General features: G+C 42.7%; 1 protein-coding gene across 4 annotated transcripts in view; it reads left to right on the top strand.

Annotated features, from left to right (window-relative positions):
* Positions 1-24,283, top strand: part of TEC (tec protein tyrosine kinase) — a 111,841-nt gene extending 87,558 nt beyond the window's left edge. For all 4 annotated transcript variants that reach the window (XM_045834408.1, XM_045834409.1, XM_045834412.1 and 1 more), the window contains exons 8-18: positions 1,946-2,011; positions 5,206-5,260; positions 8,577-8,656; positions 9,799-9,932; positions 13,120-13,194; positions 14,335-14,506; positions 14,630-14,846; positions 19,188-19,252; positions 22,130-22,248; positions 22,330-22,487; positions 23,661-24,283. In XM_045834408.1, the coding sequence (XP_045690364.1) occupies positions 1,946-2,011; positions 5,206-5,260; positions 8,577-8,656; positions 9,799-9,932; positions 13,120-13,194; positions 14,335-14,506; positions 14,630-14,846; positions 19,188-19,252; positions 22,130-22,248; positions 22,330-22,487; positions 23,661-23,756 (1,237 nt within the window). In that variant the 3' untranslated portion in view covers positions 23,757-24,283. The remainder of the gene's footprint in view (positions 1-1,945; positions 2,012-5,205; positions 5,261-8,576; positions 8,657-9,798; positions 9,933-13,119; positions 13,195-14,334; positions 14,507-14,629; positions 14,847-19,187; positions 19,253-22,129; positions 22,249-22,329; positions 22,488-23,660) is intronic.
* Positions 24,284-26,395: the final 2,112 nt, after the last annotated feature.

The following is a 26,395-nucleotide window of genomic DNA, read 5'->3' as shown; positions in this document are numbered from 1 at the left end:
GTCCTTTAGTCTTTCCAAGCTTCCTTGCTTTCTGGGTAAAATAAAATGGCTCAAGTTCATCTTAGAATTTTTCTGGCCAAACCTGCACTTTGCCATTTTTCCAAGGAATGCTGGCTCCTTGTAGTAAGAAATCGTGCTGAGGGACAGCAGTTGGGGTGCTCACGCTCTAGCGCCGACTCGTGTGTCGCTGCATCTCGGTCTTCCCCCCGGGGCGGCAGAGCTGCATGTGCCCTCCATGTGCGTAAGTGGGAGTTCTCACTGATAGTTCAAATTCACACTGAAGGTCCCAAAGTTTTTACTCAATTTTTAAATTTTACGCGTGTATCTCTTTCATGTGAAAAATCTTGGCTTCTACCAAGATGCCACCCATTGTGAATGCTTCTTTTTTTTTTTTTAAGATTTTATTTATTTATTTTCGGAGAGAGGGAAAAGGATGGAGAAAGAGAGGGGACCCTGTGATTCCACTGCTTAGGACTCTATCCTAAGAACACTAAAACACCAATTCAAAAGAACCTATGCACCCCGATGTTCATAGCAGCACAATTTACAATAGCTAGATGCTGGAAGCAACCAAGATGCCCATCAGTAAATGAATGGATCAAAAAACTATGATACATTTACACAATAGAATTCTATGCAGCAGAAAGAAAGAAGGGGCTCCTACCCTTTGCAACAGTGTGGATGGAGCTGGAAAACATTATGCTTAGTGAAACAAGCCAGGCAGTGAAAGACAAATACCATATGATCTCACCTTTAACAGGAACCTAAATAACAAAACAAAGAAACAAGCAAAATATAACCAAAGACACTGAAATAGAGGTCAGGCTGACAGTGCCCACAGAAGAGAGTAGAGGGAATTTCAGGGGACAATGGGAAGGGTTCACAGGAACAAACCTAAAGGACACATGGTCAAAAACTAAGGGGAGGGTGGTAATGGGAGGGAAGTGGGGAGGGTGGGAGGGGGGGCTGGATTGGGAGTGAAAAGGAAAAAACTGTATTTGAACAATGATTAAAATAAAATTAAAAAAATAATAAAATATAATTAACTACAAAAAAAGATTTTATTTATTTATTTTCGGAGAGAGGGAAAAGGATGGAGAAAGAGAGGGGAAGAAATATCAGTGTGTGAGAGAAACATTAATCAGCTGCCTTTTGCACGCCCCCAATTGGGGATCTGGCCCATAACCCAGGCATGTGTCCCAACTGAGAATCAAAGCAGAGAACTTTTGGTTTGCAGGTTGGCGCTCAGTCCACTGAGCCACACCAGTCAGGGCTGCTTCTTAAACTGCAATGTGCATAAGAGTCACATGGGGTAAAAATCAAAGATTTCTTGGCCTCACATAAGCCTTCTCGATTCAGATCTCTTGGGTTATGACCTGAGAAAAAACCTTTTTGACAAGTGCCCATGATGATGTTGATGTAAATGTGAAGAACTGCCCTCTAGGAAATAATGCTGTATGTGGACGCTGAGATGTTGGAGTGGTGGGTGTTTTTACCTAACACTTTAACTTTTCTTAAGTAATTGTTTCTTTAAAACATCCCAAGAAATTCCAAATTCAAGAGAGGCATCATGGAATGTTGGAAAGGGCTCTCATTGCAAGTTCCGAGAAGACATCGAATGTGGGCCCTGTTGCTGGCTAGCTCTGGGGCCTTGAGAAAACCTCTGAATCTTTCTAAGCCTTGGATTCCCCACCAGAAATTGGGTACAACAATGCTTGCCTATCTCCGAATTTTTGTGAGGACCAAATGAGGAAGTACTTGGTAATGCGTCAGATGCTGTAGATACACTGAATTATTGGCAGTCAGCTAGTCTTCCCTACTATTGCCTAAAGCTTTAGGCTGCTTTAGGCAATATTATGCTTTAATTATTTCAAGACAATAATTTTTCTTGTAAACTGTCAGTAAGATAATTTTAATTTACCTAAAGTATTTTTCTCATTTCTAGGAGTGAAGGATATATCCCAAGTAATTATGTAACAGGAAAGAAATCAAACAACTTAGATCAATATGAGTAAGTAAATGTTTATTTTGTGAATGTGGAGAAGCAGAAAAGGTTTCATTTTCCTAATTATGTAAGGAATTTTGGAGATTAAAGGATATCTTTCATTACCTTTAGAAGGTGGTACTAACATATCCTTAACCCAGTTCTCTAGGCTGTAAAAGGTGTCGAGAGAACTAGTTTCTATAATACACTTTACCTGAAGGTACTGTTGTGTAAATGGACTTGTACAAGCGACACAACTGAATTTATTTTAAGCAAACCGCAGCTTAGGTGGCTTAAAAATACAGGCCATTGTTCATTTATTGAAGAAATCAGCATATCGTTTGATTTTTTCCAAGTATGATAATATATGATGAGTATTTTAAAATTGTTTGAAAAATTACAAAGTTAGTAAGAAAAACTACTCATAAATAAAATAGAATTGATCTCTGCCAACATTAATATATTTTCCTTCAATCTTTTCAAAAACAATCATGCTGTATATACTGTTTTATATTCTGTTTATTCCACTTAAGAGAACATTATGAGTCTATTTCCTCATGCTATTAAATATTCTTCAGAAACACTTTCATGACTGTGTTGTATTTCATTCAGTCGTAAATTCATCAAATATATCCTGAGAACTTAGCACGTGTCACATACTGTGCTAGGCCTTAGGGGGTACAACCAGGCATGTGGCACATGGATGTGCTGTAATTTATATGATCGATCATTTTCTTGTTTGTGTGACATTAAGTTGTGTGGGCATCTTTGTATGTAAAAAAATGGGAATAAACCTCTTCCTGCTTATTGTCTTAAACCAGATCTCTAGAAATCTGTGTACTGACTAAAGGCTAGTTAGGAGCTTGCTAAGACTCCTAATGCATGCTGTCAAATTGTGTTCCAGAGAAAGCAGTGGGCTTGCTCACCATGTGTAGCCAGGCTCCCATATACCAGATACTCTTCTGTGGTCATTCTGAGGAGATGGACTGATGTTTCCATTCCCTTCTTCAAAAACACGACCACCACCTCCGACAACAACAATGAAAAGTTGTTTCCTCTGTCTGTGTCACTTCTTGTAACATGAATATACCTTAACAATCTAGAAAAGGATGAGCAGGTTCAAAAGTCACAGCCCTTAGTGGTATGATCCCTCAGGGCTGTTTATTAGTAGGTGAGCGTATAAAAATATGTAAATATAACAATGTTTCTGTTTTTAAATGAGATTTTTGGAAAATGTAGCCAAATCCTTAGACTGAGGGAAGACCTAAAAGGGGAAAATGTGGACCTGACTGTAAAGTGATCTGAGAACATACTAACTGATGATTTAGGGAGGGGTGCACTTTGAGACCAGATAATCCTCAGTCTAAGTGTGAGAACTCCCTTATGACTCATGGCATTACAAAGAAGGATTTTGTGACGTTTGTGATTCACTGCCATGAGTTTTTGGATGTATCTCAGGTTGGAAATTTTCTTCCTCAGAGGGATGCTCCTCCCCCGTGTGTGACTAAGTGACCTTGTTGTGTGCGGTCTCCGGTGTGGGAGTCCCCCGGCTGTGTGCCAGAGGTCGGGGCTTCCACATGGCCTGGGGCCATGCCCAGCTGGATGAGGAAGGGAAAACCTGTTCTCAGGGTGCCAGCCAGAGTTCCCCTTCTTCTCTTGCCGTCTTTCCACTCTGTGGTTTGTGGTGTGTTTTGCTATTGTCTGTCCTGTAACGCATGTTAAATGTTTCCAAGGTTAAAAAGCCTTTTTGCTAGCTGTTGAATCAAGAGTTCTGCTGTTTGTTGGAGCTCGAGGGCCCAGGCAGCATCCCCATCCACGGGGCTGGACTCAGGATTGCCAGGCCCGAGCTCCCGGGCCTGTCGGTACCTGGTCGGAGCTCTCAGTGCCTAGTTCTGACCTCCACACCCAGGTCACAGTTTCAGGAGGAAGTGATCAGAGGAACTGCTGCAGGAAAGAAAGTGGGATCATCGTGATGGTCAATAAGATGTTCTCGATGGCAAGATGTTATAGGAAGGAGGTGACAGGAGTGAGAGGGTCCTTAAACAGGAAAAGGTCTAGGAGGAGGCGTTGGGTCCGCGGCATAGCTGGCAAGGGCCAGACGAGAGAGAACCAGCAAAGGTTGATAGCTGGTTGATTGGTTCTTTTCTATTTTTCTTCTTTATACCTTTTTTAAAATGATTTAAAAATTGTTTCTGTTATTCGAAAGGCTTCTGATCAGCAGTAGGCTATTGTAATTAAGTTTTAGGGCAAAGTGATACTCCTATTGACAGGAGGGTGGAGGTGTGTGTCCGCACTCCTAACTCCTGCTGTTCAAGGGTCAGCTGTAATCCCAGGGAGAGATTGGCTGGGGAAGCAGGGAGAGTGGAGCAACTCTAAGGATGAGGTGGTGATGGCAGTATCCATCTTTCCCTAGGAAAGATTTCCCAGGGGTTAATAAGGGACATAGATCAGCAGGCGCTTGGCATTGTGGCACAGAGTGGTGGCAGGACCTCGTAGGAGGGCGCGTCCTGCTGCTTGGCCGTGGTGGGATTCCTGCAGTAGAGCCTCTGGTGACCTCCAGGGCTTGGGGCTGTGCTAGAAACAATGAGTCTGGAAGACCTAGTAGGTCTGCTCTTCTGCTTTGCTCTGTTCCTTTTGATGCTTGCTGAAATTCAGTGGGGAAGCCTCTAGGATGAGTTGACATAAAATCTACTGCCTATCGGGGCGAAGGGGGCTTGGGATAAGATTTAACTGGATTAAAGACAACGTAAAGTAGCATTTCCTGTTGCATGTTTGAGTCTGTGGAGTAAAATTTATTCTTGCTTTATTATAATAGTGAAAAATTGAAAATGATTTTTATGGTAAATAAAGAAGAATAGCTTGAATAAATTATGGCACATCCATACCATGATACATAAGACTATATTGCTTTGCAAAGATGTCAATCATGCAATTATATGAAAAATTCAGGTTATGATACAGCAAGTATATTTTGGTCCTACTTTAATAAAACATAGGAATGTTGGCATACATGTGTCTTCCTAACAATATGGGAAGAAAATATCTGAAAGTATATACTTTAAATGTAACTAGTGGTTGTCTGTATTACTGAGATTATGAGTTATGTTGTGTTCTTATTTATTGTATATGTTATTAATGAGAAATATTATCTTTCTAATTCTAAGAAGAATAAAATATAATTTAAGAAACCTGAGGTCTTAAATGTATCTTTTTCTGTTCAGATGGTATTGCAGAAATATGAACAGAAGCAAAGCGGAACAACTCCTCAGAAGTGAAGTGAGTATATTTGCTTCTTGGGTTTGCTATCAGCACAAGTTAATTGCAGTGAATCTAGTAATTTCATGTGCCTCAGTTCCTAAAGTCTAAAAAAAGCACTATAATATAAATGCAGGGTTTTGTTTTCTTTTTTTAATTTCTTTTAAAAAAAATTTTATTGTTGTTCAAGTCTCCATTTTCCACCCACCTTCAGTTGTACCCCCTTTGGCTTTCTCCATGGGTCCTTTATACATGTTCCTTGATGACCCTTCCTCTTCTTCCCCCTGTTATCCCCCTCCCCTCTGTTTACTGTCAGTTTGTTCTTTATTTCAGTGTCTCTGCTTATGTTCTGCTTGCTTGTTTGTTTTGTTGATTAGGTTCCACTTATAGGTGAGATCATATGGTATTTGTCTTTCACTGCCTGGCTTGTTTCGCTAAGCATAATGTTTTCCAGCTCCATCCACACTGTTGCAAAGGGTAGGAATTCTTTATCTTTCTGCTGTGTAGTATTCCATTGTGTAAATGTACCATAGTCTTTTGATCCACTCATTTACTGATGGGCACTTAGGTTGTTTCCAGCACTTGGCTATTGTAAATTGTCCTGCTGTGAACATTGGGGTGCATAGGTTCTCTTGGATTGGTGTTTCAGTGTTCTTAGAATATATTCCCAACAGTGGACTTGCCTTCTTAATCATTTAAAAATGAAACTAGTGTATTAGTTTCCTGGGGCTGCTGTGACAAAGTACCACACACTGAGTGACTTAAACAGTAGAAATTTATTGTGTCATAGTTCTAGAGGGAGAAGTCTGAAATGAGGATGCCAGCCTCTGAGGGCCATGAGGGAGGGGTCTGTTTCAGGCCTCTCTGCTTCTCACTCCGTATATGTCTGACTCTGGGTCAATATTTCCCTTTTATAAGGACTGCAGTCATGCTGGAGTAGGGCCCACCCTTAATGATCTCATTTGAACTTGATTACTTCTGTAAGTCTCCAAATAAAGTCACGTCTGAAGTACTGGGGGTGAGTGGGCACTCCAACAAGCTTTTCACAATAGGTTAAACCCATAACCATAGGTAATAGCTATACCTGGGGAACATTTTCCTTACTTTCTTACTGATTTATCATTTGCTATAGTACTAAAACGTGTTTCCCTGTTCTGCTTGATTTGTTTTAAAATAATTAACATCAATAGTATGTTACTGATTCAAAGTCTGTGTGCCTGACGCTTTGAAAGGCCAAAGCTCAAAACCTCAGAATTTGGAGTAAGGAAAGATTTATTGGTTGAGAGGCACCTACCGAGAAGATGGGAGACCAATCCTCAAATCCATCTTAAGAAAGTACAGAGTTGAGACTTCTTTTGTGTCAAAGGAAGGAGAAATGAGAGGGGCTGCTTTTGTAAAACCCAGGTGCCAGCAGTGTTCTTCCCATGATGAGCCGTCCACACTCAAGACAAAGTGGAAGCTGAGAGCCGAAGGCCGTGGGAACAGCACAGGTTTCAACAAGGCGGAGTCAGAGAGACCAAGCATTTCACTTTGTTACAACTACACAATAACTACACAATAGCTTTTAGAAATAAAGTTTTAATAAAGTGTCTATTTGCCATTAGAAATAAATGTGCTGAAGTTCTTACATTTTTTAAAAAGAAATAAAAGGATAAAATGTAGTATCAAGGACTCTATAGTGGGCTGAGCGACCCAAGTCTAGTGGTGACTTTGAAAGTCTATTTTTTCATTTATAAGGTGAGGAGTTGGATAAAAAGATGTTCTCTATAGTTCTTGGCTTTTATGATCTAGCTATTTTACTTCCTAATGGTTCCCAGTCTCTTAAACTCATACTTTCTCATTTTGTCTCCTGCTTGTTACCACCAAGTCAGGGTCTTGTTGGGCACGCGTTTCTGTGGTTTATGTTGAGAGAGCAACAGCCGGTGACTTTGCTTGATTCCAGTGACACAAACACATGTGCCTCCCGCGCAGGACTCTTACGCCTCTCCCTGGTGACCCATGATGAGCGGCAGTTCTAGGGGAGTAGGTGGCTAGACCTGGGGGCTAAAATCATGGCTCTGCCTCTTACTAGCTGTGTGGCCTGGGGCCAGTTACCCAACCTTTCTCGGCCTCACTTCCTTGTCTGTGAAGTAAAGCGGGGTAACCGTGGTGCCTGCCTCATAGGGCCATTTTGAGGATTAAGTACTGAATTTTCCACACTGTAAGATACACCGGACCATAAGATGCACCTAAGTTTTAGGGGAGAAAAATAGGAAAAAATTTTTGAAGCAAAAAATATTTAATAACATGAATAACATAGGCTGTCCCCCCCTCCTCAGTGAGCCAGGTAAGCTACATTCAGATTATAAGATACACACCCCTTTCCTCCCAAATTTTGGGGGGAGTGCATCTTATAGCCCCCCAAAAAACATGTAAACCCACAGATTAGAACATGCTAGCACAGAATAAGTTCTCAATAAATATATGGTAGCTATCATACTTTCTACTGATTGATTAACTGTATGTCATTGTCCCTAATTGTTCTCATCAGATTTGTTTGTGGGGTTTTATTTAATTCCAGTGTGTTTTCTATGTATAAGGATAAAATTTATTTTATTTTTCAACTGAGAAGCATACTCACACCTTACAGCAGTCTGAGGGCGGCCACTGGCCGTGGTGCTCTCGGCGGAGAGGTACTGCAGGCTCTGAGCTTCTGTTTCTTGATCTCTGGCTGAACCGGATGAGGATTTATCCGTTAGTGATTTATGTTGGCTCTGCTTTTTGGTTTTCTCTGCTTAAGTTGCTTGTGCCTCCATCTCTCCTTTTGTAAGGAATGATATTTAACAGTGATTTCCAGGGGAATTAAGGATTTTCAAAGCATTCCTGTAAAGAGGACTGAGATATTTGTAGGAAAAATGCTATTTGGATAGAAGATGTAGTTGGGTCAGGATCAAAGCTTACCAAATAATAAGAATGTATGAAGTGAAACCCCATCATGAAGGAATACATTTCAGTATCCATTTTTCCCCATGTCCAGACGTAACGGATCTGCAGAATCTGGTCTCCTAGTTGTGAAAGGGCCCCGAGAGACTGTCTTGTTGAAGTGTCTCATGCTCCAGGCGTGAAGATTTGTGATGGGCTGGGAGGGTTGTGCGTGTGCTTTCGTTAATCCCACGGCCCAGCGGTGCCAAGTGGAGGGTCATGGGGATGAACCCCACTGCCAAATTGTGCTTCTCTAAAGCAGATTCTCTAGGTAGAGGATAATGACCAGAAAGTCTGAGAACTAGGTTCTTGAATCTTCTCCATGGCAGTGATATTTGTCAGGGAATTGAAACAATTTTGTTAACTTGGATTTTAGGATAAAGAAGGTGGTTTTATGGTGAGGGATTCCAGTCAACCGGGCATGTACACAGTCTCCCTTTATACAAAGTTTGGCGGGTAAGTAATCTCTCTCTCTTTCTTTTTTTTTAAATTTATAGTTTTTATATGAAGTTCCTATATAGTTTGTATGGATTCCTAATTTTCAAAAAAAATATGCTGCATTTCAGCATTAGCAAAGAAAACCTGAACTTGATTTTTAAAGTATGCACTATTTTTTATATTCATATTTCAATAATTTTCCCCATAGTCATATATATATATATATTTGTTGAGAATGGCTATAGGAATGTTAGCACATTGAATGAATAGTTACTGTGCACCGAGTTAAGCACTAAGATGGCAAAGTGGACAGACCATGCCCTCCAATAGCGTAGTGGGGGCTTTGGGAAAGCAAGCAGCGAGTTAGGGGAGTCTGTGAGGAAGTGCTGTGCCAGGAGGGCCGAGTGTGTGTTGGGGAGGGTGATGGGGGAAATGGGGCGCATAGCCCAGGCACATCTGAGTTAGTCATTAACGTTGTCTAGTGACATTCAAGCTGAGACAGGACGGATGAGGCGGGCAAAAGTTGGAGGGAGTGGAAAGAATGTTTCATGCCCTGGAAACTGCCTGGGCCACGGAGTGAGGGGGCCTATGGGGAGTTCCAGGAACTCATGATGGGAGGGGTGGGGTGAGGGGAGGAGAGAGAGGCCGGAGAAATGTAAGTGGTGACTAGGTTGTGTCAATGTCAAGGAGCCTGAGCTTTATCTTAAGAGTAATAGGAGTTCTCTTTAACAGATTTTTAAGCAAGAGATGACTCCAGAAGACCTGTGTCCTGGAAAGATATCTAAAATAGATTCTATATATTTTTTATATGTCTAGTTTATTCAGTTTTAGGGGTGTAAGTTCTCTAAATATTTGCAAGTTTACACCAACGGCAGGGACTAAGCAGTGGCCAGCCACGAGCTGTTGTGAGACTTGCAGCTGTTGGTGAATGTTCTCTTTCACAGCCTCAGGCAAGGGACCAAGGGTGTTACCAGCAACCACGTTAAAAATGTCCACCTTTCAATGAGAAAAGCAAAGCTAATGACTGTGGGGAGAAATGAAACGTGTGCAGCAAATGCAAGGGGCCCTGTAGGGACCCTGTGGTGGCCTGGTGGAAACGTCTTCAGAGGGAAGCTACATTGTTGCAACTTGGTTCTTACACATTTTGATTTTTGTTATAGAGAAGGCTCATCAGGTTTCAGGCATTATCATATAAAGGAAACAACCACCACCCCCAAGAAGTATTATCTGTCAGAAAAACATGCATTTGGTTCCATTCCTGAGATTGTTGAGTATCATAAGCACAATGCAGCAGGTAAGTGAGCTGTTCAAACCTATTTCAAATATAAGGTAGTGATTAGAATCATCAGACTCATTGTGATGGATTCTTCCTTGAGCAGTTACATTTTGTAGTTAGTTGTAGAATGGGTTCGATTTAGAATTACTGCATATTTGGGAAGTGCTAGATACAAAGAAAAATCAGGAATAGTATCAAATCTCATGAAAAGCTCTGCCTGGACCTTAGGACAAGAGTTCTTTTTGTCCTAGGGGTAAATGCCACATTACTGGGGTTTATATCCTTGCTGCTGAGCAAGATTCTTTGCTTGACCAGACTTTCCCATCAGGCTCCTGAACCACAGGCCAGTTGTGTACTTCGTTGTTAAAGTCAGTCGCAGCAGAAGCCCTGCTAAGTCAGTTTAACCAGCACCCTCTCCCCGCAGCATCTGATGTCTGATCACCCTCAATGTCTCATCATGCTCCTTGTCGCCCACCAGCACCTGAGTGAGAAGTCTGGTCACCCGGGCTTGTTTTCAGCAAGGATCCTATTGGGTTGGTTTAGCCAAAACTGCCCACTTCCCTGATCTCTGACATCCCTCTTAGTGATTTTCCATGTTCCTTGGCTATAAATCCTACTTGCCCACGTTGTGTTCGGTCTCTCTTCCCCATTCTAAAATCCCATCAATCATAGTGGTCCCGAATGATGCCTGCCTTACCATCTCTGAAAGTGTCATTGAATATTTTTTCCCCTTTAACAGTAATAAACTAAAATCTAAGGCACAGGTGGCAAACACAAGCCCTGCAGGCCGAACCTGGCCCTCCACCTTGTTGTATCCTGCCCGGCACCTTGTTTCTACCCAGTGGCAGCGCCAAGCTCTCGCTTAACTGTTGAGGAGTAGGTACATTTACACAGTCCTAACATTACATTCGGCCCTTTGAAGGCAGCCTTCAGGCTGATGTGCCCCCAGGGAAAATGAGTTTGATGCCCCTGATCTAAGATGTGTCCATGTCAGAGTTGCCACAAAGCTGCCAGACGGGCCCAGCGTTTGGGCTTAGGCTGTAGGCTTCCAAAGACGAGAGTGCTCGTGACCCAGCAGGGCGTCCATCTTCCCGGAGCTCTGCTGCACTTCCCAGCAGAGTGGGAACAAAGCAGACACCACCAACAAAACAGAAACCACATTTGTGCCCGTTGCAGGGTAAGACAGGAAAGATTTCTAGTCTTTGACTTCACAGATGTAACTGAGCAGGGGATAGCCAAGTGTCTAACCCAGTTTATGGAAAATTAACTTCTGAGATTTTATCAAATGTCCCTTTTGCAGAGGTTGTTGCTATTTGTGACGCTGTTCACTTTTCTCAGATAATGACTGGCACAGTTATTGAGATAGAATGTATATAGCATAAAGTTTACTCGTGTAAAGTATACGATTCAGCCCTGTCTAGTGTGGCTCAGTGGATTAAGTACTAGCCTATAAACAAAGGGGTCGCTGGTTCGATTCCCAGTCAGGTCACATACCTGGATTGTGGGCCAGGTCCCCAGTAGAGGGTGCACGAGAGACAACTGCACACTAATATTTTTCTTCTTCTCTTTTTCCTTCCCTTCCCCTCTGTCTAAAAATAAATAAAATCTTGAAAAAGAATAAAGTGTACAATTTAGTGGCCATTAATATATTTACAGAGTTTGTGCCAGCTCTCACCATAATCTAAGAACACTTTCATCCTCCCCAAAAGAAGTCTTGTAGCCCTTCAGCAGCCAACCCCAGGCAACTGCTCCCCTCCTCTGTGTCTCTGTGGATCTGCCTTTTCCAGACATTTCGTATACGTGGGACCAGACAGTGAGTGCTCTGCTGTGGTGAGCGTTTCTGACCTACCACAGTGATTTTTGACATTAGTCTACATTGTAGCCTGTATCGCTGCTCCATTCCTGATTTGATGAACAGTAAGCCATTGTGTGGACTTTGTTTACCCATCTTGTTTTCATTCATCAGTTCATGCACACTTGGGTCGTTGCCCTATTTTGGCTATTATGAGTAATGCTGCTATGAATATTTGTGTACAAATCTTGGCATGGGAATATCTTTTATTTCTCTTTGGTGCTTACCTAGGAAAGGATTTGCTGGGCTATATGGTAACTTTATATTTAACATTTGAGGATCTTGTTTCCTATTAATTTATTCTGCCAAAGGACGTTTTCTTAGGTCCTTTTCTGTGATTTTCTTTTTCAGTGTTTGCATTCCACTATTTCTTTCACCGTGATCTCAATTAGTTCACGTAACAAAGTCGTGTACAGTGCCTAGTGCTTGCCAGGAACTGGGCCGGGTCCGGGGGAGGCTGCGGTGGTCCAGATAGTCATTGATTCTGTCTCTCCCACGTCTTACCATCTGGCAGGGGAGGCAGAGAAGCGCATCACAATATTAAGCCAGGTTGAGATACGCTGTGACAGAGGAAATACTGAGTGCCACGGGTGTTCATGAGAAAGATACCTGCCATTTCTTCTTATTTGGTGTTGTGGCAATTTAGATTCAAGGATTTAATGTTCCTCACTGATTTCCAGCAGTTGGTTTTCCCAGTCTTTGATATTTTAGAGCCAGATTTAAAAAAAAAATTAATTTGTTTATTTCTAGAGAGAGGGGAAGGGAGGAAGAAGGAGAGAGAGAGAAACATCAATGTGAGGTTGCCTCTCGTACACTCCACAACCAGGGACTTGGCCCACAGCCCAGGCATGTGCCCTGACTGGGAATCGAACTGGCAACCCTTTGGTTCACAGGCTAGCACTCAATCCACTGAGCCACACCAGCCAGGGTTAGAGCCTGATTTTTATGCTAAGATTCCTAATATTGGTATGTCAGATGAATCAATTGTTATTAGATCACTGCAGTTCCCTCTCATAGTTCAGATGTGCTTAGAATGTTTGAGAAGAGAATATGCTAGCATGGTGCCTGATAAACACTGTGGTGTTAAAACAAAATATTTATTGAATGAATACAAGTATATACATGCATCTATTTAAAATTTTATGCTCCATAAAAATATGAAATAATAGGATCACCTTCCTTCTTCCTTCTTCTCTTTTTCTTTCTTGCCTGCGCACAGCACTGAGCTGTGTGTGTGCACAGAGGATGGGCACTAAGTGGATAAATGAATGGATTGTGAGTTTCTAGTTCCACACTTCACCCTGGGGAATGATTGAGGATGAACTTGACTGTGATACTTTCTTTGATTTCTAGGGCTTGTCACGAGGCTTCGGTACCCGGTTAGTGCAAAGGGGAGGAACGCGCCAACCACGGCGGGATTCAGCTATGGTAACTCCTTCTGTACTCGCACTGGCGAGTTTTCTTTGGAAAGAATCCTTTATCACAAGGCCAGTTTAGATGTGTAGAACTCCATGTAGTGGAACTGTTTTTACAAGTTTTCTAGTATGAGATTTTGTATGATTGTACTCATAGCCGTAGTAGCTCTAGGTTTTCTGTTTTCATCACGTTCATAATTCAGCAGAAACCGTCTGTCAGTGAAACTCCAGCATTACCACGTTACAGCTAAAATGAATCAAAGCCTTTTCTGGTTCTCACTGGCTTCCTTGGTTACTCACAGGAAAGTAGGGATGGTGGTAACTGATAAGGCATTCAATTGGATTGTCTTTGTTGCTTCTGGCAAAAACCTTCTAAACAGCAGGTAAATTATTTCTGACTGGCTGGAGTTGGAAACAAAACAACAACAAAGATTGAGGGGAAAGAGTGGTAAAGGAGGAATGTTTTTTGAGTACCTTTAACTTTCAAGCTTTGTTACTAACCTGTTGTGCAGCATCTTCTGCACAGTTCACTGTGCAGTTCACTTCTGCAATTCACTGCTTGTACAGCGATCCCTCACCTATCAAGGGAGTTATGTTCCAGAGACCCCCGCGATAGGTGAAAATCCACAAAGTAGTGGTGTTATATTTATTTTATTATTTATATATATTTTAAGGCTTTATAAACCCTTCCCACACTCCTATAAACCTTTCCCACACTCTTACAAACACGTCATATGCTCTTAAACACTTTCTACACTCTTAAATCTACGTAATTTTGACAACATATAAAATTCTATATGGGTACTCACCAGTGAAGTATACAGTCGTCCCTCGCTATATCACGGTTCACTTATTGCAGCTTCACTGTATCGTAGGCTTTTTAGAACCCGACATACAGTGAAGCTGCAATGAATGAGCTGTGATATAGCGAAGGACGGCTGTACTGTGACAGCTTAGAAAGGGGTGCCTCCTCCCCAGAGGGTGGAAAGCCACCATTTGCAGTGTAGAGGCAGGCTGCAAACTTGCCCTGTTTCACCAGTCATTGTGTTACCCTGTGCTGTGAGGCTGACTTGGGTGCTGATTCTTTGTTTCCCACTGGTTCGTGTTGCTTTCTCCTTATTACATGTTGTCACTCCCCCCCTCTGTCTCACAGAAAAATGGGAGATCAACCCTTCGGAGCTGACCTTCATGAGGGAATTGGGGAGTGGGCTGTTTGGAGTGGTGAGGCTTGGCAAGTGGCGAGCGCAGTACAAAGTAGCAATCAAAGCTATCCGGGAAGGCGCGATGTGTGAGGAAGATTTTATAGAAGAAGCTAAAGTGATGATGTAAGTTACTGTGTTCTTTCGGATTCCCCTTCCTGCATTACAAAGTGGCCCCTCACCGACAGTAGCCTCTGACGGCTTCCTTTCCTGTAGTGACTGTGTGTGTGTGCATGACTTCTCTCCCAGGAAACTGACACACCCGAAGTTAGTGCAGCTTTATGGTGTGTGCACCCAGCAGAGACCAATTTACATCGTTACCGAGTTCATGGAAAAGGGCTGCCTTCTGAATTTCCTCCGACAGAGACAAGGTCACTTTAACAGAGATGTGCTGCTGAGCATGTGTCAAGATGTGTGTGAAGGGATGGAGTACCTGGAGAGGAACAGCTTCATCCACAGAGATCTGGTAAATGACAAACCGCCCGCATTCCCACTCATTGGCCAAATGGTAACACTGGGTCGGCAAATGATCAATGATGTGTTAATACCCAGTTTTTGTTCTGAACAATATTTCACTATTATTTTTAAGCTTGGTAGGTTTGACTTGTGCCACAGTTTTAACAGAAAGATTTCTTTAAGCCTAATACATGATTACACAGGCGATGGTATGAATAATACATAACTGCATAGGTCATATGTCCCAGCAAGTTATCACGCATAGATTCTTGGACCTCCAGAGGAATCTCATGAAATAGCCAGTTGTGACAGTCTTCCAGGTCAGCATTATTTTGTAGATAAGAAAATTAAGCTTTAGAGACATGAAATGACTTGCATATAGTGGTAAATGAGAAAGTTAAGCTTGACTAATTTTTTAACTACTAAATCCTAAACTTTTTTCCACCTCATACACTATCAGCAAAAGCTATGTAACAGAAATCTTTTTTTAATTTTCTTTATCTCTCAGATCCCTGAGAAAAGATGGAAACCCTTTGTTAATTCTTGAAAATACCAGAAAAAGCATATCTTCTAATAATGACTAAATTATTGCGATGGAGACACTTAATTTTTCTTCTCTCTCACTCTTTCACCCTCTCTCCCCTTTCTTTTCTTTCCCTCTTTCTTTCCTGCGTCTTCTCCCCAAATATGTCTGTTTTGAGCATGTTGGTAGAACCATCAGTGCCCCCTCCCCTGCAACCACCATTTTATCCTCTGTTTTTTGTTTTTTCACTTTGACTCTTTTCTTAGATTTCACTTGTAAGTGATGTCACACAGTACTTGTCTTTCTCTGTCTTATGTGCTAAAGGTCCACTCCTGTTGTCACTAATAGCAGGATGTCTTTCTTTCTCATGGCTGAATAATATCCATTGTGTATATATACCACATCTTTTTAATCTGTTCACCCACTGATGAATGTTTGGGTTGTTTCCATGTCTTGGCTATTGTGAATGATGCTGTGATAAACCTGGCTGTGTCTGTGTCTCCTCAAAAATCCTGTTTTCATTTTCTTTGGATAGATTCCCAAAAGTGGAATTGCTAGATCATACAGTAGATCTATTTTTAATTTTTAGGGAATCTCCATAATGTTTCCCTTAGTGGTTGGACTAATTCAAATTCCCATTAATTTACACGCACAGGGGTTCCCATTTCACCACGTCCTTGCTGGCACCTGTTGTCTCTTGTCTTCCTGGTGATGGCTGTTTAAACAGGTGTGCAGAGGTCTCATGGTGGTTTTGATTTGCATTTCCCTGATGATTAGTGGATGTTGAACATCTTTTCATCTTCCTGTGGGCCATTTTGATGTCTTTGGAAAAATATCTAATTAGTTCTTCTGCCCATTTTTAAATTGGTATGTTTTTTGTTAAGTAGTATTAATTCTTTATATACTCTGGATGTTAACTCCTTATCTGACACATGGTTTGTGAATTTTTTTTTCTTTTGATGTAGGTTGTTGTTCCATTTTGTTGATTATTTCCTTTGCAGTGCAAAAGCTCTTGAGTTTGATGTAGTCCAGTTAGCTGATTTTGCTTTTGTTGTTTGTACTTTTGGTGGTATGCCCCCAAAAATCATTGCCAAGACCAGTATCAATGAGTTTCTTTCCTACATTTTCTTCCAATAGTTTTATGGTATCAGGTCTTATACTTGAGCCTTTGACCCATTTCGAGTTAATTTTCATGAGTGGTGTGAGATAGGGGTTCAGTTTCACTGTCCTGCATGTGTTTCTCCAGTTTTCCTGACATCGTTTGTTGAAAAGACTATTCTTCCCTCATTGAGTGTTCTTGGCTCCCTTGTGGAATATTAGGTGACTGTAAATGCCAGAATTTACTTCTGGGTTCTCTCCTCTGTTCCATCAGTCTATTTTTATGCCAGTGCCACACTGTTTTCATTATTATGGCTCTGTAGTATAGGTTGAAATCAGCAGGTGTGATTCCTCCAGCTTTGTTCTTTTTTTCTTAGGATTGCTTTGGCTATTCAGGGTCCTTTGTGGTTCCACACACACTTAGGATTGTTTTTTCTATTTCTGTGAAGAATGCCTTTGGTATTTTGATGGGGGTTGTACTGAATTTGTAGATGCTTTGGGTGATATGGCATTTCAACAGTATTTTTTCTTCTGATCTGTGAATACAGGATCTTTCCACTTTCCACGGTTTGTGTCTTCTTTGATTTTTTTCAGCAAAGGCTTGTAGTTTTCACTGTGCAGATCTTCCACTTCTTGGTTAAATGTATTCATATGTTACCGGTTTTGATGCTATGTGAATGAGATAGTTTTCTTTACTTCCTTTTCTGATGCTTCCTCATTGTGTAAAGGAATGCCACTCCCGCCATGTTACTGGTTAATTTCAAGTTTGTTGATTGACTCTGGGATTCTCTGTATATAAGATTGTATTGTCAGCAAATGGTAACAATTTTATTTTTTCCTTTCCAATTTGGATGCCTTTCATTTCTTCGTCTTGCCTAATTGCTCTTAGCTAGGACTTTCAGTTCTACATGGATTAGAGGTAGTAAGAGTGGGCAGCCTTGCCTTGTGCCTGATCTCAGAAGACACCATTTCAGTTTTTCCTCCATTAATCATAATGTTAGCAGTGGGTTTATCATATGTGGCCTCTATGATGTTGGGGTATTTTCCTTTGATAGTTAATTTTAAGGGTGCTTATCATAAAAGAATGTTGTATTTTGTTGAATGCTTTTTCTGTTCCTGTTTAGATGATCATGTGATCTTTATCTTTTATCGATGTGATGAATTACACTTACTGGTTTGCATATATTGAACCATCCTTGCATCCCAGTAATAAACCTGACTTGGTCATAGTGTATAGCCCTCATAATCCATTCATGAATTTTGTTTGCTAATGTTTTGTTGAGAATTTTGGCGTCTGTATTTATCAGGCATATTGATCTGTGGTTTTCTTGAGAAAACCATATCCATATCTGGTTTTCCTATCAAGGTCATGCTGGCTTTAGAATGAATTTGGAAGTGTTCCCTCTTCCTCAGTATTTTGGAAGAGTTTGAGTAGGATTGGTGTTAATTCTTCTTTAAACGTTTGGTAGAACCACTGACGTTTGCCCTGCAGTTTTCTGTGTTTGGAGTTTTTGGATCACTGATCCGCTTCCGTCCGCTGTCGGTCCGTTCGCACTGTTTCCTGATCCGTTCTTGGCGGGTCGTGGCGGGTAGAAATGCATCCATTTTTTCTAGGTTATGTAATTTGTTGGCATTTAACTGTTCATAGTAGTCTCTTCTAATTTTTGTTTTTCTGTAAATCAGTTAAATTGTCTCATTTCTAATTTTATTTATTTGTCTTCTTTTTTTCTTAGCTAAAGGTTTGTCAGTTTTACCTTTTTTTAAAAAACAGTTTTTTAAATTTTATTGGCCCTTTCTACAGTTTTTCTGGCCTCTAGTTCATTTATTTCTGCTCTGATTTTTATTATTTCCTTCCTTCTGCTAACCTGGGGACTTATTTGTTCCTCTTTTTAATCCCTTGAAATGTAAAATTAAGCTGTGTATTTTAGGTCTTTCTGATTTTTTAATATATGTGCTTACAACGTGAAACTTTCCCCAGAACTGCTTTTGTTTCACTCTACAAAATTTGATATGTTGTATTTTCATTTGTTTTGAGGTAATTTTTAATTTCCCTTTTGATTTCTTTTTTGGCCCACTGGTTGTTGAGAAATGTGCTGTTTAGTATCCCTGTATTTGAAGGTCTACTCACTTTCCTACATAACTGCCTCTTTGTGTGGTGGTGAGTGCCTAGTTCTATTCTCTTAGCAAATTTTAAATTTAAATAGGATTTTTTTTTGCTATTGAGTTGTATGAGTTCCTTACATATTTTATATATTAACCCTTTATCAGATATTTGGCTTGCAAATATTTTTTCCCTTTCTGTAGGGAGGCGGAAGAACCCAGGTTTATGCTTTTGTGCACAGTTGACCCCTGAACCACACGGGGGTTAGGGAGTCCACTCCTACACCATTGAAAACCTGTGTATAATTTTTGGCTGCCTAAAATCTTAGCTACTAATAGCCTGACATTGACTGGAAGCCTTATCAATACCATACACAGTCCATTAACACTGGCTTTATGTCATATGTACTGTGTGTCCCGTGTAAGTGGGCCCGTGCAGCTCAGGCCCGAGGTGTTCGGAGGCTGCTGTGTGTTGGAGACATTTCCACAGGTGCACAAAGAGTTCTTAAACATCCACCCTCTACAGGTGTTGGCTGGGGCACACTGAATTTAACATGAACAGAACTTGTATTTTTCTACTTTTATTGTGAAACTTTGTAATTAATATACAATTATGATGTTGTTTCCCAGGCTGCCAGAAATTGTCTAGTAAATGAGGCGGGAGTGGTGAAAGTATCCGACTTTGGAATGGCCAGGTAAGTCTGAGTGTGTGTGAGCATTTTCTATTAGCTTTGGGTTAAATTAGTAAGAGTCTGTGACCTTTCCCTTGGACGTGCAGAGCGCCTGACATTTTCTTTGCAGTTTGGCGTGTCAGCGTCTTCCTCAAAGCCTATGTAAGAACAGTTTTGAAATCACATGTTCTGTTACATTAACAAAATATGAGCAGTACCCATAATTTTTTATAGAGGAACTACTTGATTTTCTGCTTCTTAGTCTTTTTGGTATGAGGTAATAAATTATTTATATTTTGGAAGATGTCTTTGCTGAATGTATTACTGTTAGTTAGCTTCGACTTTTTCTCAGGTAAACCGGCTATTGAGAAGTTATGACTGCTTACTGCTTTATTATGGGATATTCCCATTAGCTTGTAGAGTGAATAAGCATGGGAATCATCTACACTAATGAAGCAGAAAGGCAACTTGTTAGCTAGCTGTTCTGAGACAGATTTGTTAAAATAAACAAGTATGCCTGGCTGGCGTAGCTCAGTGGATTGAGTGTGGGCTGTGAACCAAAGTGTCGCAGGTTCAATTCCCAGTCAGGGTACATGCCTGGGTTGCAGGCCATGACCCCCAGCACATTGGTATTTCTCTCTGCCTCTCTCCCTCCCTTCCCTCTCTAAAAAATAAATAAATAAAATCTTAAAAAAAACAACAAAAAAACCCCCCAAAACCAAGTATGTTCTGTGTTAATTGTTGTTAATAACTCTCTCCACTAGGTGGTGGTATAGCCTGTTAAACATACTACTTTCTTTTCTCCCTGGGGTGGACTAGATGTCTAGAATCTTTTGTTTTCACATAAATCTGTTTGGGGATAAAGTTCTTAGAATACCCAAATCTGTAGTGTTTTTATTTGCTTAATTTTTGACATTTTAATTTGTCCTTCTTTAGAGCATCCTTCTTTCCCTCTGTCCATTCATTCATCCGTACATCCATCTACAAGAAATTAGGTGCCTACTAGGTTCCAGGCACAATGTTAGACTGCACCATAGCAGAGAGGCCCTGCCCACGTGCAGCTTATCTTCAAGAGGAGGGTGAAACGTAGGACCTGAGACCTGCGAATGGGGGGAACACAGCGGCGTGACGGCGAGGGGCCAGTGACTGTGTCGTCCAGGGCAAATCTGACCCATCCCTTTTTGTATGGCCTGCGAGCCGACAGCGGTTTTCACATTTTTAAATGGTTGGGGAAACACTAAAGGACATAACACGTGAGAGTCACCTGAAACCCAAGTGACAATGTCCACAAATAAGGTGTTCCTGGGTCACGGCTTCCCTCACGAGTGTATGTGCTGGCTCTGGCTGCTTTCACCCCACAAAGGCAGAGGGGAGGGGTTGGGATGGAGACGCTCTGGCCTGCACAGGCTAAACTATTTATTCTCTGGCTTTTTACAGAAAAAGTTTGCCGGCCTCTATCATGGAAATAACGTGAGGCTGGGGCGGGGTGGGCGCTGAGTGATGGAGTCAGGTAGGGGTGAGGGTACTTTCCATCTGGTACTCTGGAAGACCTGAGACCGGGATATTTGAATGAAACCAAAAAGGCAGAAAGTAGTCAGTTTGGTGAAAACCTGAGGATAAAATATTCCAGGTGGAAGAAACAGCGAACAGAAAAGTTTGAAATCTGGGACGAGCTTGGCCCGTGCAAGGAATGGAAGGAGCCAGGGTGGCTGGCCCACTGCCGGCACAAAGAGCAATCATGACGGGAGGCAAGGACCAAGTCACGCAGGTCAAGTTCAGCTCCGAAGGAAACTCAGGATGGGGGGGTGGTGGTTAGACAGCTGTGCTACTCTCAGAAGCGGGACCAGAACTGCTGATACTCAGTACTGTTTGTTTGCTTTGTATAAAGATGTTCTGTATCTGACAGGCAGTCCTTCAATTTTACATGGTCAGTCTTCATACGGTTGGCTTTCAGAAAATCTGTGCTTTCATATCAGCCCCTCTAAAACACTCGTTATACACTAAATTCAGACTCCCCTGATTGACAAACAAATTGCTCCAGCCCATGGTGGCATGGTCACCATCTTTGTACAGCCAAGGAGGTTTGTGTGATGATTTAAATATTTTCCCAAGGAACTTTTAGAAGTTATCTCTGTATGTTCATATGAGACACAAACATATTCCTCTTGTAAATACATACTAAACACATTATGGAAAGGGCTGAGGTTCTCATATGTACCAGTCTAATCAAAGATTCTCCCAAGACATAGGCAGTGATATCAGTTTGTGTGTGTCCTGCTAGGAAGGATACTATAAGTATGCTCCCGTAGAAAAATTGTCTAATACTGTTTTGCGTGTGTGCACGTACACTTCTGTGTGTGTGTGTGTCTGCGTATGTTTAGGAGCAATGTCATGGTTTATAAATATATACTCCACCATTTACCTATGTCATTTTGCAGTTTGCTTTTTTTAATTTGCTGCAGTTTTAAACTGTGCTCTGTGGAATTGTGGGGGCTAAAAGCACGTGTGTCTCCAAGCACTTTTCACCACTTCCTTTAGTGCAGCTTTGCTTTAGATGTCTTACATGTGGGGCCTTTGGGTAAAACTTTGTAACAAAACAGCTTACAAAAAAAGCTGGCAAGCTGTTTTATTGTATTCTGCCTCTATTGCCTATTAAGAAAGGAAAACAAACAAGAATGAAAGTGCAGGTAGTAATGTCACAGTGCATCCATTTCCAGTACTTCAGTGGGGCGGAGGTGGAAGTCACAGGCGTGGCCGCCGAGGCAAACATGTAGCTTCAACAGGATGCTCGCCGGACTTCAGTCGACTGTGTTTTGATTCTAAGGGGGAAAAAATTAAACAACATGCACCAAAGGCAGATCATAACTCGGAGGTGTAAACCTGTGATGTGTCTCACTCTAGGTACGTCCTGGACGATCAGTACACAAGTTCTTCCGGTGCTAAGTTTCCTGTGAAGTGGTGTCCACCTGAGGTGTTTAATTACAGCCGCTTCAGCAGCAAGTCAGATGTCTGGTCGTTTGGTAAGACCCGTGGCCCGTTTTTACTTAACCTTGCTGAAGAGGAGGTGGGTTCATCGTTTGGTAATCCTCACCCTTTTCCAGGTGTCCTAATGTGGGAAGTATTCACTGAAGGCAGAATGCCCTTTGAGAAGAACACCAACTATGAAGTGGTAACCATGGTTACTCACGGCCACCGACTCCACAGGCCGAAATTGGCCTCCAAATACATATACGAAGTGATGCTGAGGTGTTGGCAGGAGGTATAGAATTTGGGGGGTGCTTTTAAAAAATGTCTCAAGCATTTATGGATCTGGGCTTGGTAGATTAATAATGTGTAGCCTTTATAGCCTAGTGAGTTGGTGTGTGTCTTTCACGATTTCACACTCTTTATAGGAAGCCAGCTGTCTTGTCCCAGTTCTCGATGCTGGGAAGGAGGATGTGAAGAGGTGGAAAAAGCTAATAATTAGGATAATGAATTCAGGCTGCCCCACTCCCGAGTGGGAGTCCTGCCACAGTTGCTCGAGTTAGAGACTCAGGGAGTAAGCCTGGGAAAGTGGCTCTTCTTTCAGTGGGCGTCTCGTATGGTTGAAATACCACTCCTTCACCAGAGAGGTATTTCCTTCTCCCATGTGCTTTCTCCTGTCCTTTTACTCACATTCCTTGGAAAGTTTTCCTTCCCTGCATATTGAAATGTCACCAGAATGACTTTTGAGAGATAGTGCTAATAATTATTATTGAAGATAATTACATTAGCTCACAGGGATTATGTGCTAGCCACGGTGCTAAATGCTTTAGATTTAGTTCTCAGAATAACCCTTTGAGGTGCAGGTGCTGTTGCTGGCACCACTCTGAGGACGGGAATACCGAGGCTCATGAAGTCGGTGCTCGCCCAAGGCCGCTCGGCCACAGGGAACCAGAGTCCTGTCTGACTCCGAAGCCCCTGCCCTCTGCCATTTGCTATAAGCCCCCTCAGAGCGTTGACTGGGATGGGCAGGGGCCTTCTGGCCAGGAAGCGGCACAAGGGGAAGAGAGGACAGCATGGGCAAAGGCAAGAAAGGCAGTAATGAACTTGGTGTGTGTACATGAGGGTGGAGATTGATTTGATTGGGCAGAGAGCCCGTGTGAGTGTTTTTCCGGGAAATGAAATTAGGTAGCAAGGAGGCAGGGGATGGGCAAATTTGCCACACTTGGTTTTCAGGCAGTAAGGAGCTCTGTCAGGTTCTCGAATGGGGGCGCAAGAGCAGTCAGTGGGAAGCCTGGTCTAGCGGCCGGCGGCCATAGGCCCCGGATAGATGAGACCCACTGGGAGACGCCTGCGCGTTCCAGTCCCAAAGCTGTGAGTGCCTGGCTCTGTGTGCTGTTATCCGAGTTTGGGAAGTCAGTTTTGGAATGGATTCCGGAACCCACAGCTTCTCTCTGATTTTTAATTGTAGAAACCAGAGGGAAGGCCTTCCTTTGAAGATTTGCTGCGCACGATAGATGAACTAGTGGAGTGCGAAGACACTTTTGGAAGACAAGGAGTGTTGTGACCAGCGGCTTCCAGCTTCCAAAGAGCAAGGAAGAAATGACACTTGGTGGCTAACTTTTAATTTATTTAGCACTTGGATGTCTAGATGGTTTTACTTATAAAGTGACAACACCTAAAGCATCTGCTTTTCGACCATCCTTAGCTGCATGACTGAATCTTCTGCATGATGGAGACACTGCCTTAGAGATGCTGATTGAAAGCACTCTTATCCATTCCGCAGGGCTCGCGTGCCCGCCAGGGGGCCGTGTTAGCTGCTGCCAGTGGGAGACCAGGGTATTGGGGAAGGGCAAGGGCGTGAGAGCCGTGTTCCAGCATGTCTCTTCCCTTGACCTTGTATGAAATCTGGGCCTGGGGCGCTGTCTAGAATGTGGGTTCTGTAGGAACCAGGAACCACTTTGGATAAGTACCCATCTTTTATTTTGAAAACATCTGTTTTCATGACTGCCATTAGTATTACATTACAAAACATTTGTATGCTGTATATATTGTAAATATATATAATATATAAAGTTATATATTTATAAGAAACATGTGTTTTCCTTTAATTGAAACTTTGAATTCTGCAATATATGCACTAACCTTTTTACGACTGGGAGTGGTACCTTATAGCTCTCACCTCCTTTCCCCTGGAGATCAAATATTCCATACCGAAGCAAAAAAAGTATGCCCCCCCCCCCCCAATCATTGCTGCCCTCTCCTCACTCAGGTAGACATGTCTGGGGTGCCTGAACAGCCAAGGGCACCGCTGGGCCCGTGATTGGACTGCGCAGCCCTGCTCATGGTCCCTGCAGCTGACTGGGGTTAGGTGGAAAATTGAACTACTGGCGATCAGTCAGTTTCTGCAGCTTGAGAATCTGCCCCAGGACACAGAGGCTGTGAGTGAGGTGTTGGGCTCTGGAATGGAGTGGCCTTCGCAGCAGAGGCTGCCCCGCTGTAAGCAGGAGCAGGAAAAACGGAGGGCGTGCTGTACTGAGCTGTCTCCCGTGGTTTTTGGGAGGGTTTTGGGCTTAGGCTCCTGGATCTGAGAGATTGCCTGTCATAGCCTCTCAGTAGACCCTGCAGTCGGGTTTGTTTGAGTGGGTTCCTGACTCTTAACAGTCTCTGGCTTAGACACCTGCTGAGTGAGAGCCTTCATCTTTCCTTGTGAGCCCAGGGGAGGGAAACCGTCTCCGTCATCAGGAGCAGAGGCCAGGTGGGTAAAAAGCTAAGGAAGACACGGGGCCTTTCTCCAGGATTCTGTCTGCTCTGGGGACAGCCCCGCTGGCTGTCCCCTGTGCTGGGGAGTGCTGTGTGAGCACACAGCTGCTGCCGGCTTCTCTGAGCAGCACCTCCGCAGTGACTCTGGGGAGCCGTCTCTTTCCCTTTCGGTCCTTCGATCCACCGAAGGCTTCTTCTAGCCTCTCTGATCCCTCTTACGATGGAAAGAAGTAAAATACCTATCCTAGGTCTGTCACAGTCTGTTTGCCACCTTCCTCCTCATCTTCCTGTTTCACCATGCCCCTGCCACAAAAACACGCACACACACCTTTTAACTGAATCGTAGTTCACTCAGGGAGTTGGTCGTATTCAAGTCATCCGCTGCTGTGATTGTCACACTTTTCCCCTCCCTTCCTCTCTCACCTTAACTCCTCCCTCCCCCTCCCATCCCCCTTCCATCCCCCTCCCATCCCCCTTCCATCCCCCTCCCATCCCCCTTCCATCCCCCTCCTATCCCCCCTTCCCTCTCTTTCTCCTTCCCTCCTTCTCTCCTTGCCTCCCTCCTTCCCTCCCCATCCTTCCCTTTTCACCTTGAGGAGCTGTGTTCGAAGTGCTCAAAGGCGCTGAGGAGAGTGAGGAGGAGCACAATCCTGGCACTAACTGTTACATTTACATTGGGTGTGGAAAACAAGGTAATACCTGGCACCATCTGGAAAATTTGTTTTCCAAAAATCTTTATATGTCTCACTAAAACTTAAAAAAAAAGTTTTTACGTAGAAGCAGAGCTAAGGCAAAAGGTAAAGTAAAAATAGAAGTATCCACCCAGAATGCTTAGAGATCTTAATCTATAAGGCAGGAAATAGGAAGGGCAATGTGAATGTGTTGTGTTTTCGCTAGAGTTGGTCCCTTTAGTTTCAGTGAATTTTTCTTTATATTTTCCAGTGGGACAAGGGAAAGCGCCCGGTGCATTTTGTATTGTTGTTTTTATGTTTCTTGGCCACACTCTAGTCCCTGTATGTGTACAGTTTCATTGGTTGCACGCTCCCCACCAGCATCCCCCCCAAAAAGGTGTCCTCATATGGTCCCTGAAGTGTCTGTACTGAGTGGGAGGACAGAGCATTCTAGACTTTGTATTCCAAAACCTAGAATCTGTTTCTGTTTCCACCACTGTGTCCCTTATCCTCTGCTTCTATTTCCTTCTGTCTCCAGGGAGGACAGTTTGATCTGCTGGTTTTTCAGGTCCCTTTTACCAAAATTCTGTGATTTCTTGAAAATGTTGTTTGCTGGAGTTGCCCACGCAGGTGGGAATGAGAAGCGACGTGCCCCACCCCCAGAGATCTGGATGCAGATTGGGGCGCTTTCTGATGCAGGCCATTGGGCTGTCATTCACATGCTGCTGAGGCTTCAGAACAGGAAAATGGGTGGGGCTGGCGTGGCCCATGA

This window comes from Phyllostomus hastatus, unplaced genomic scaffold, assembly GCF_019186645.2.
Source record: "Phyllostomus hastatus isolate PE091 unplaced genomic scaffold, TTU_PhHast_1.1 phas_contig_196, whole genome shotgun sequence".
Classification (NCBI taxonomy): domain Eukaryota; kingdom Metazoa; phylum Chordata; class Mammalia; order Chiroptera; family Phyllostomidae; genus Phyllostomus; species Phyllostomus hastatus.
The sequence above is the reverse complement of the archived record's forward strand: the minus strand, read 5'-3'. Positions and strand labels throughout refer to the sequence as shown.